General features: G+C 33.2%; 5 protein-coding genes and 1 non-coding gene across 6 annotated transcripts; 3 read left to right on the plus strand and 3 right to left on the minus strand.

Annotated features, from left to right (window-relative positions):
- Positions 1 to 62: 62 nt before the first annotated feature.
- Positions 63 to 899, plus strand: RpS15 (ribosomal protein S15). The gene is made up of 3 exons (XM_081990132.1): positions 63 to 223; positions 342 to 427; positions 496 to 899. Exons 1-3 carry the CDS (start codon positions 212 to 214, stop codon positions 842 to 844), a joined length of 447 nt encoding a protein of 148 aa, XP_081846258.1. The 5' UTR covers positions 63 to 211; the 3' UTR covers positions 845 to 899.
- Positions 900 to 1002: 103 nt separating this feature from the next.
- Positions 1003 to 2232, minus strand: mRpL46 (mitochondrial ribosomal protein L46). Its single transcript, XM_081990131.1, has 5 exons — positions 2072 to 2232; positions 1826 to 2012; positions 1572 to 1696; positions 1218 to 1492; positions 1003 to 1162 (listed from the first exon to the last, which is right to left on the minus strand). The coding sequence occupies exons 1-5, from the start codon at positions 2124 to 2126 to the stop codon at positions 1022 to 1024; spliced, it is 783 nt and encodes a 260-aa protein (XP_081846257.1). The 5' UTR covers positions 2127 to 2232; the 3' UTR covers positions 1003 to 1021.
- Positions 2233 to 2414: 182 nt separating this feature from the next.
- Positions 2415 to 3242, plus strand: Taf13 (TATA-box binding protein associated factor 13). Its single transcript, XM_081990133.1, has 4 exons — positions 2415 to 2625; positions 2710 to 2891; positions 2947 to 3104; positions 3168 to 3242. Exons 1-4 carry the CDS (start codon positions 2599 to 2601, stop codon positions 3194 to 3196), a joined length of 396 nt encoding a protein of 131 aa, XP_081846259.1. The 5' UTR covers positions 2415 to 2598; the 3' UTR covers positions 3197 to 3242.
- Position 3243: 1 nt separating this feature from the next.
- Ppox (protoporphyrinogen oxidase) lies at positions 3244 to 4828 on the minus strand. The gene has a single exon (XM_081990130.1). The coding sequence runs from the start codon at positions 4674 to 4676 to the stop codon at positions 3264 to 3266; it is 1413 nt and encodes a 470-aa protein (XP_081846256.1). The 5' UTR covers positions 4677 to 4828; the 3' UTR covers positions 3244 to 3263.
- A 3-nt stretch (positions 4829 to 4831) lies between these two features.
- Fbxl4 (F box and leucine-rich-repeat gene 4) lies at positions 4832 to 9759 on the plus strand. Its single transcript, XM_081990129.1, has 11 exons — positions 4832 to 5262; positions 5320 to 5420; positions 5471 to 5662; positions 5716 to 5944; positions 6197 to 6322; positions 6432 to 6580; positions 6638 to 6744; positions 6804 to 6956; positions 7010 to 7241; positions 7297 to 7492; positions 9396 to 9759. The coding sequence occupies exons 1-11, from the start codon at positions 5068 to 5070 to the stop codon at positions 9471 to 9473; spliced, it is 1758 nt and encodes a 585-aa protein (XP_081846255.1). The 5' UTR covers positions 4832 to 5067; the 3' UTR covers positions 9474 to 9759.
- On the minus strand, positions 7679 to 7751 carry TRNAR-ACG (transfer RNA arginine (anticodon ACG)). Its single transcript has one exon. It is a non-coding gene; the product is annotated as a tRNA-Arg (tRNA).
- Positions 9760 to 9821: the final 62 nt, after the last annotated feature.

Below are 9821 nucleotides of genomic sequence, written 5' to 3' on the forward strand. Positions count from 1 at the left end.
CAGGCGTCTGGCAAACATTCTCAACAAGCGACATTCGACAGTTAGTTGGCATTTTGGCAGTCACTGTCACTGCTGTCAAACCAAGTATTTCTTTTTGTACAGCCTTCATGGCAGATGAATACTTGAATTGTTTTCGTCGGAAAATTTAAGAAAATTTCCTACATCTTTGCACTAATTTCTGCTTAAAAAGTAAGAAAACAAGTAGTTGACTATGGCGGATAAGGTGAGTAGAATATTTTATTATAAACTTTACTAAAAATATCAGCAAAAATCATTGAAAAGCTGTCGGTGACCAATTTTAATTTGAGTAACTTTTAAAATTTAACTTTGTTGTATTTTAGGCAGAAGAACAAATCAAGAAGAAGAGGACCTTCAAAAAGTTCACATACCGCGGAGTTGATTTGGATCAACTCCTCGATATGCCAAAGTAAGTTTATCAACCACCCATTTCAACACATTGACTGTAAAAAGTAAGTAATTTTGCTTTTGTTTTAGTGAACAGTTGATGGAGATCATGCACTGCCGTGCACGAAGGCGATTCAGCCGCGGGCTTAAAAGGAAACCACTGGCCCTTGTTAAGAAACTGAGAAAGGCCAAAAAGGAAGCACCCCCTCTAGAGAAGCCTGAAATTGTTAAGACTCATTTACGGAACATGATCATTGTTCCTGAAATGGTGGGATCGATTGTTGGTGTGTACAACGGCAAAGCTTTTACACAAGTTGAAATTAAACCAGAGATGATTGGTCATTATTTGGGTGAATTCTCACTTACCTACAAACCTGTCAAGCATGGTAGGCCTGGTATTGGTGCCACCCACAGTTCAAGGTTTATCCCTCTAAAGTAAGATTTTATTTTAGAAAAAAAAATTGTCTCAAATGTGAATAAAGATTTTTGGGTCACTGCTGTTTTTTTTTAATAGTATGGTATTTTGCAAATGTATCTTACAAATTGTTGTTGTGAATGTTGCCAATGTTAATAATTTTATCCTACAAAAAAAAGGCATTTATGGTTCAAACTAAATTTAATCAAGTAACAATGGTAAAACACTCTTTTTATAAACTTCTGGTAACGTTTGATTTAACTCAATTTTGTCCAACCACTTATAGTCACTCTTTTTATTTATCATACTTCCTGATGAGTACCTCGCATAATAAATGAAAATCTGAAAAAAATTAAGTTTTAGTCCAGTCACCTTTTCTACAATAAAGGAGACTCACTTTAGCGCCAATACTATCTTCTTTTCTGACAGATTTTGGATATCTATATTTGTAAACTCCACAAGGTGCATTTCCAAATATTTTTGCTTTAACTTCAGCTCCACATTTTTCTTTAAGCACGCGCTCAGCGCATTGGCGTAAAGTTTCCCCATTTTCGCGTATACTCTGTGGTAACAAGTAATACTCTTTATTACCTATAGCTTGGTTTAGTACTAAAATCAGTGATTTATCTAGCTTTCTATGCAAAGATTTTAGATCATTTGATTTGTCAGCTTCTGCAAAAAAAATATTCTCTAGGTATTTAAGGAACTAACATATCAAATGAGTAATATTATTTCCATTTTTTTTTCTTACTGGTGATGAGGTCTGCAGACTTAAATTTAGCCAACTCCTCTTTGCAGGCATCAATAAAGTCTTGAGTAGATTGTTTAACAGTTATATCAAGGTCCTCAATGTCTTTTTTCTGTGACATCATATTTCTACAATGCAATTTATTTACTATACAGGGTGAGTGTCAAATAAGTAACAAAAAATGCAGGTGTTGGCCCTGCAAGTACTGGGACAGCTACACATACAGTGTGTTTTTGTTTGTGTGTCTTAAGCCTTACCTTTCCTTTTGAAGATTAATTTCCGTTTCATTTTTAAGACTTCTTTCAAATTCTACAGCATTCAAATAGTTCTTAAAATCTTTTTCGATATCTTGTAGTTCCGGACATATAATTGGCTTCCTCTCCAACAAGACAGCGCTAAATAAATCCCATCTTCCTGTTTCTGCAGAGGAGGTTTGCAAATCAGCTACAAATATTCATGTTAGGTTATTGTTACATTAATAACACAAGTAAATGGTTCTTTACCTTTTTTAATATAATTAACGCGTTTTATTGAAGAATGTAGCAGTTGTCTAAACATTATTTATAAATTATACTGGCTTTTCTGAGTTTTTATTAATATTTTTTACTTTTACCAAAAAAAATAAAACGAGGTTATGTTCAACTGTAATAAAATTAAATATCTTCCTTTCTTCCCCAATTTCTACTTTCTCGATTGTTTATTTAGTTGTCTACCTTCTCATTTGCTTTTGTGAATTAAAATTGTTTTTTATATTTTAGAAAGGCATAATATTAGCAAAAAGCTCTGTATGCTCTTAAAAATAAAAAAAAACTTTTTAAAATCAAAAGCTAGACTAAGACAAAAAAATATGCAACCCTACAAACAGCACTCAATTAGAAAAATGTTTGGTTATGGTAATGTTCTAACTTTTTAAACTAAACTAACTAAACACAGTAAAAGTAAAACTTTCAATTTTTACAATAAAATTGGTAATTTTTTCCCAAACTAGCAGTTTTTCGAATATATTCCACAGATCCTACAAGGCCCCGTAATGGCAGCCGACGAAAATTTTGAAGCGGTAACTACATTTCACCATACACTTTTTTTACTAGAAAAAAGTTCCTGTTATTACATATTATCATTATTATTATCTTAATGGTAGTTTGAAGAAGACGAAGCAACCGATACTACAGTAGCCTTAAGCACAACAGGTCGGAAACGTTTGTTTAGTAAGGAATTGAGATGTATGATGTATGGATTTGGAGATGACCAGAATCCCTACACAGAAAGTGTGGATATCATTGAAGATTTGGTGATTGAGTTCATAACTGAAATGACTCAGAAGTATGTAACTACAGTATTGCTGAGGAGTATAAATCAGCCACTGTTCAATTTTTAGAGCAATGGAAATTGGTAGAACTGGCAGAGTGCAGGTGGAAGATATTGTGTTTTTGGTAAGAAAAGATCCTAGAAAATATGCTCGTGTGAAAGATTTACTCACAATGAATGAAGAGTTGAAAAGGGCAAGAAAGGCTTTTGATGAGATTAAGTTTGTAGGTAAGTTTAGCAGAATTAATAATAGATTAGTATATTAATTCATACTACTGTTTTCTATTGCAGGTAAGGATGCTGCTGCTAATAATAATTAGAAAAGTAAGCTAAAATCTTAGATGTAATAAAAGTGTAAATATAAAAGTGAGTTTTAATATAACTTTATTAGCCTAAGCCTAACCCCTCAACAGCTTTTTTTGCAGATAAAATAACATCATTGACACCAACCCCACTGTATGAGGCACCACACAATGACAAAGACATCTTTTCTAACTGAATATAATCCATAATCTGCTGCACATTCTGTTCATGACCTACAATATACTGTGGGATACAATTTTTTAAAATACTGACTTTAAATTGCACAGGTTCTTGGGGAATTTTTAGAATAGTTTTTACATTGCATTTAGCGATTTCAAGAAGATTTTCTTCTAAAGCCTGAGCTCCAAATAGTTTATTAAACCAATAGCCACCCATCATTACTGTTAGAACTGTTTTATCCTTATAGCCCTGGGCACAAGAGTCATAAATAACCCCAAGAATTGGAAGATTCTCTTTTGGAGGAACTAAGAATCCAAAACCAGGCTTTGGAATTAGATTTCCTTTGTATAGTAAATTAACTACTCCCACAGTAACTGTCTTGATATTTTTTAATTTTTCTGCCATCTTAGGGTGTTGATTTTGTACTAACTGACCAAAATTTTTAGCTGGTATTGAACTGATTATATGGTCAGAATCATATTGTTGACCATTGTTTAAAATCACCTTGACACCCTCATCATTAAATTGAACCTCCTGACACATACTACTTAAGTGTATATCTACATTATCAGTTCTCCTAAGAGCATTTTCTAAAGCTTTAGGCAAAGTCTGCATGCCTTCATGAAAAGTATAAACACTCCACTTTTCAGCCTTGCATTGTGATGAAAGTAAGCCTTCTGAAGGTATTTTTGCTTTTACACCAAACAGTAAGTCATGTAATGCACCCTTCAAAACACTTCCATGTGTCTGTTCATAATTAAACAAAGTCTTCATAAGGAAATTTACACTGATCTCCTTGGAATTCCCTGCACATATTCCACATATTAATGGATCTATTAAGTAGTCTGCCACTTCATTGCCAAACCTGCGCTGGACAAACTCATAAATTGGCTCGTCATGCACGATTTTACGTTTTGCAGTTAAGTCTTTCAGAATTTGCAAAACAAGTGGTTTGGTGAACGGTTTTTGTGTGGTTAGGAAACCAACTGCAGTTCTTGGTAATGCATGGAGCTCTCCCTTTGAATATATAAACCGGTTTTGTGCAGCAGGACTGTGTTGATGGATTGGTTTAATATCAGCATGTAAATGGAGCTCTTCAAGGAGATTGAGGGTGTTAATACCAGTCAATCCTCCAGGTCGCAATGTACGAGCCGAAGTCTCGAAAATCACTTCCTCATTAATTCTTTCTGATTTTATCCATCCTCCTAAACGATCCGTTTGTTCTAAAAGAATTATTTTCTGTTGGGGCACTAATCTAGACAGGTAATACGTTGCTGCCAGTCCGGATAAACCACCTCCTAAAACTATTTTTGTCATTTTGGTCTTAATATTTTTAACATGGAGGTGATTAGGGGGAACTTGGCCATCAAATTATTTATTTATTAGTATGTTAATACATTTCCAAATACAACAAAACAGCTGACTAGCATGATTATTATTGATTATTGATTAGTACAGATAAACAAATGTTCTTACTTTCGTCTGTCAAATATTTTGACATTACAACTAACCAATCCGGATACCATGGCAAACCACCAATAGCAGTAACTTTAAATCAGCTGAATTAGAACTTTCAACCAATCAGATTTGAGTGTAATCTTGTGATGGCAGTGGATCAGCTGACTAAAAATTTGTTTATTGAATATTGAAAAACATTTTTTGTAAAGTTTTTAAAATTTCTATTTGAAAGAACATAAGTAAGTTAAATATGGCTACAAAAGAAGAGTTTATACCAATTGAAAATATCTTTAAAATGAGATATTTAGAGCAGTATGTACAGTCTGTAGTAAATTACAGTTCCAGATATAATAATCAGTGCAATTCTTCCTATGCTCCTATAAATCTTAAAGGAAAGTATGGTAAATATCCTTTTTATGGTGATTTTCCAGATACTTATTTTTTGGTAGGTATAATTTTTACAATAAATATGTTGAGAAGTAATCAGTTAACTTCCTTGTAGCGTTCTTATGGTAAATGGTGGAAAAATAGTGGCCTGACTCAAAAAGAGTATAGGTCTCAGGATTTCGACCTTTTAGATGCAGAAGATTATGTGACCTTAGAGTATTGTGTTAAATTAATTTTCTGTACAAGATTAATTCCATGAATTCTAGGTTTGGAAGTACTGTTGTTCCTAGAGAAGTCTTCATTTATGAGGTTTATAATCCTGGGGCTGTAATTAGAATCTGGGGTCGACTTAGTTCTAGCAATAAATGGCATTTGCTGTGGGAAGGGTTTCCTCAGAGGTGTGCACCAAGAGCAAGAAAATTTTCACCACCTCTCAGAAAAATTAACTGTTTAATAAAGTAATAACACTCCTTATACTTATTTACTATATGAAAAACATACATAATTTTAGTATATTGAGGATTGAATTCAACCAGCAACATTTAGAATATCATACTGCAATAGATGCAGTTCTTCTTAGTGGATATCAACCAGAGTCCCAGTTTAAATATGAGTTGATTCGAAATGGATTAACTCAGATTAAACCCTTAAAAGTTGTAAATTCATTGACTGTGCGTGATTTAGAGAATAGTGATGTTTTGGAAGAGTCATTTAAGGAAGACTATTTTTCAGTACTGCCAGTAAGTTTTTAGTTTTTGTTTAGCATTAATTTTTTATAATAATAATACAGTATAAGTTCAAAATCCTTGCCTAAAGTCAATCACAATAATTATGCAACCAAACATTCATATTCTAACAACTCTACTAATATTATCCTGTTCTTCCTGCACAGTAGATATAATATTACTAAATGTTTGTTGAACTACACACACAACACTCTTCTGCCTTCAGAAGTCTTAATTTAGCAGTTTTTTTCCTTGTTTTTTTTTCAGAATGAAATAATTTTAAAAGTGTTCCAGTATCTTGACTTAAAGTCGTTAAATAGTTGTGCACAAGTAAATTCTAGATGGTACAAACTGTCGCAAGATCTTACACTTTACCAGAATATTAGCCTCAAGGTATGTTGTTTTACTTCACCTCTATTTCTTTATTTGCACAGTAATTCCAGCTTTCTTATCATTTTAACAACACATTTTAACACAACAGTTGTTTCTTTTTGTATTTCAGACATATTGGTATTTAGTGGATGCAAAATCATTAAATTATTTAAAAAACAAAGCTACAAACACCAAAAAACTGGACCTTTCTTGGTGCAATGAGCATCAATTAAATTTCAATAAAAGGTTGAACTTTGACTATCACTGCCAGTTAAAAAGGTAGTTTTGAAAAAACTTTAATTCATTATGACTGTTTTAATAATGTAATTTTTTCAGTATTATAGAGACAGCAAGTAGGTCTCTAACTCATCTCAGTTTAAATGATAACTATTTCGTAGATGGTGACATACTGAATAAAATAGTTTTATGTAAAGAACTAGTAGGTACGTCCTTCCTTTTGTTCAGGTACCTCTTTGCTGAGTACTCCTTCCCATAAATTCAGATTTACGGTTGCATCACACATTTAATTGGGTCAGGTCTCCACTGGATTTGCTAGAAAAATTGGTGTCACTCGATCTGAGCCTAACAAACATTATAGATCAAGATCTCATTCAAATCCTAATTGCAAATCCCAATTTGGAACATATCAATTTGGGTAATACACATTTTCACCCCTAAAATGATTTAATTCACCGGCTTAATTTACAGATTTATGTGATCGGTTATTTTTAATGGACAGTGTGGTTGAAACGGTTACTCTTTATAATAAAAAACTGAAAACCTGGAGTTCCTGGAAAACTGTTTCATTCACCAGTGAAGGTGTTAGTAAATTCAAGTTATGTGAGAATTTGGAAGAACTTGATCTTGGTTGGTGTTTGATGAATCAAGTGCCAGGAGATTCGTTAACTGAAATTGCTAACGGTTGTAAACGTTTGAGGCGGTAAGCTGGTTTGTTATCAATTTTCTTGTAATGTCCAGCAAACTTTATTTAATAGGCTAATACTGTCAGAATGGAGGGGTATAAGCGATCAACAGCTTATGCCAATTATATTGTCTTGCAAGGAGTTGTCTCAGTTGGATTTAATGGGAATTAAAAATATTTCTGCAGAGTTATGTGAGAAAGCGTTGTTTCTTTTACCAAAACTGCGTCTATTGGACATCAGTTTTTGTGACGGCGTAAGACAGGATGAGGTAAGAATGGTACTAACTTTCTATAATATAAAACGTCACATTACAAAGGTTAATCAAAACATTTTTGAATGCTTTTTGTATTTTTGCCAGATTTATTTATAAACTTGGCGTTTGAGCTTGTTATAAGTCTGGTCTGACGGGATGGTTTGGAGAGATTTTTAATTAAACAAAAAATAAAAAAAATTGCGACCCTGCCAGGATTCGAACCTGGAATCTTCTGATCCGTAGTCAGACGCGTTATCCGTTGCGCCACAGGGCCATATTGTCATCTCATTTACTAATGTAGAAAACGTGACGCATAAGTTTAAATATGCAAAAATGGACTATTTTCCTTCATGACGCCATAACCAATATTTTATTTTTGTAACATTTATTTTATCAAATTTTATGCCCAAATAAATTCATGAACTTCTTGGAGCATAAAGTGATTTGATTTTACACTTATCAAACTTTTATGTCAAATCTGTCAATGAAAACAGTCTGACCAACCAAACCAAGTGAATTTAGTGTCTAGGTGGTAATAATGATTACAGATTATTCCTACTTGTTTTTCTGGTATTTTTGATATTTCATAATCATTCTGTATACTGTGTTTATGTATTGAATTATGCAGCTCTCACTCTTTTTCGTTTTTGTCTGTTGGCAGTTGACACTATGCAAAAGTTTCCTATACAACATTTTAAAATGATTACTTAGTGTATACTCTGGTGTCTCAAAGACTAAGAAAAATCCGATTCTTTAGTTCTTTTACGATAATGCTGGTGGTTAGGATATTGTTGTTTTTTCGTACATTCTTTACCGTTTGCAGCTTACGGCATTTTGTAAATGCAGCAGTGCGATAAAATTTGCATAAGCTGTTTCAGCGTAATAGTTAATTTGCTCAGAAAGCTTCACCGTCCTAACCAGAGCTTTATCAGAGACAAGAGAACATATCAGCAATTTCAAAATTTAAAAAAGGCTTTTTGTAAGAGACAGCAAAAAGCGACAAGAAGTTTTCCTATTAATTTTTTTTTTTTGGTTGAACACGTTTGTACGGTTTTCTGTTAACTGTAATTTCCACCCTGAATCTTTATGAAACTGAATATAGGACATAATGTCAGTAGAGAATTGTCACTACAAATCATTTAGTATAAAAGACAACCTAACCTAGAAGTTCCTTCCTTCGTTCCTTCGTGAACCCCCCAACTAACAGGGGGGAGGTTGCCTTCTGCTCCCTTTATGGGGCAATTTGCCAGAAACCTAGAAGTTCTGAGCTTTGGGATGTAACGATAACACCCTTTGTACGGTTCTGGTGGTAATGACAACTTTGACTCTGAATATTTCGAAAACTGTACACCTTGTCACCTTGTTTATTGGACATATTGGCCGCATTCGTTTTGACGTCACGATGACGTAATTTGGCATAAACCATAATTTGACCAATTGTCAAATTACGTCTTTGTAACGTCAAAAAAGTTCTGCACGCTCCACAATTTAGTGACCTAACAATATATAGGGTGTTCCATTTAAAATAATGCAGTGCAGCTTTCTGTTTTTTACTTGACAATGTTCGAGACATCTGGAAGCTTTCTGTCTTTTATTTGACAATTTGGAGACAGTAAAACTGCTTACCCACTACTGAAACAACTGACAACTGAAAGACAGTGAGAACCGTTAGTAAAAATTTTCCAAACTTCAATTTTGACAACCGAAAGACACTAACGAAGCGTCCTGGTTATATTTGACAATTTTCTAAACATCTAGAAGCGTTCTATTGCCGTCTTTTCACAATTTCCTGTAAATAGTAATGACAAATATTACCCTGAATATCTACTATGCAGTTCATTTTTTTTATACATAAGTAAACCGAGATTTTCAAGCAATTTCACGTGTTTTGCTTTAAAAATATATTATTTTGTTACAGGTAGCAATATGGAGGCAACAATATCCTCATATTACTATTCAAAGGAGTTGCGAATTTACAGTTCCAGAATATTTATAGGTTGATTGGTATAGCATAATTAGAAACAAAATTTCTATAAGCTGAAAATACCATAAATAGATTAATTAACTTTTTAGTAATATTGCGCAATAAAAGCGTATTAAAAACTCTGTAGAAGGAGATGGGAAAGAGACAGAGGCTGTTGAATTAATGTGTATATGGTAGTGTAAGAAGTAAGACATAGTCCTGCCATTTCTTGGTTGTTCTTAGAATTAAGTTACATTAACGGTTTGAATTTTGACTTAAATTCATGTTGAAAAGAGATAAATATATTGTAATAAAAACACTTTACTGACGATACTTTATGTAGAAATAGTGAGTCCTTCAAAATACCCAAAACTTCTAATG

This window comes from Ips typographus, linkage group LG11 (genome assembly GCF_016097725.1).
Source record: "Ips typographus isolate SLU linkage group LG11, UJ_Ityp_2.0, whole genome shotgun sequence".
Taxonomy (NCBI): domain Eukaryota; kingdom Metazoa; phylum Arthropoda; class Insecta; order Coleoptera; family Curculionidae; genus Ips; species Ips typographus.

What these genes read in the sequence shown, in the direction of transcription:
- RpS15 (XM_081990132.1), top strand. An exon ending in CAACTCCTCGATATGCCAAA is followed by an intron (nt 428 to 495) that starts GTAAGTTTATCA and finishes CTTTTGTTTTAG; the next exon opens with TGAACAGTTGATGGAGATCA.
- mRpL46 (XM_081990131.1), bottom strand. Translation starts at nt 2,126, where the DNA reads ATGTTTAGACAACTGCTACATTCTTCAATAAAACGCGTTAATTATATT. An exon ending in GTCTGCAGACCTCATCACCA is followed by an intron (nt 1,493 to 1,571) that starts GTAAGAAAAAAA and finishes TTTTTTTTGCAG; the next exon opens with AAGCTGACAAATCAAATGAT. An exon ending in AAGATAGTATTGGCGCTAAA is followed by an intron (nt 1,163 to 1,217) that starts GTGAGTCTCCTT and finishes AATTTTTTTCAG; the next exon opens with ATTTTCATTTATTATGCGAG.
- Taf13 (XM_081990133.1), top strand. Translation starts at nt 2,599, where the DNA reads ATGGCAGCCGACGAAAATTTTGAAGCG. An exon ending in CCGACGAAAATTTTGAAGCG is followed by an intron (nt 2,626 to 2,709) that starts GTAACTACATTT and finishes TCTTAATGGTAG; the next exon opens with TTTGAAGAAGACGAAGCAAC. An exon ending in TGATGAGATTAAGTTTGTAG is followed by an intron (nt 3,105 to 3,167) that starts GTAAGTTTAGCA and finishes TTTCTATTGCAG; the next exon opens with GTAAGGATGCTGCTGCTAAT.
- Ppox (XM_081990130.1), bottom strand. Translation starts at nt 4,676, where the DNA reads ATGACAAAAATAGTTTTAGGAGGTGGTTTATCCGGACTGGCAGCAACG.
- Fbxl4 (XM_081990129.1), top strand. Translation starts at nt 5,068, where the DNA reads ATGGCTACAAAAGAAGAGTTTATACCAATTGAAAATATCTTTAAAATG. An exon ending in TTTATGTAAAGAACTAGTAG is followed by an intron (nt 6,745 to 6,803) that starts GTACGTCCTTCC and finishes CCATAAATTCAG; the next exon opens with ATTTACGGTTGCATCACACA. An exon ending in GGTTGTAAACGTTTGAGGCG is followed by an intron (nt 7,242 to 7,296) that starts GTAAGCTGGTTT and finishes TTTATTTAATAG; the next exon opens with GCTAATACTGTCAGAATGGA.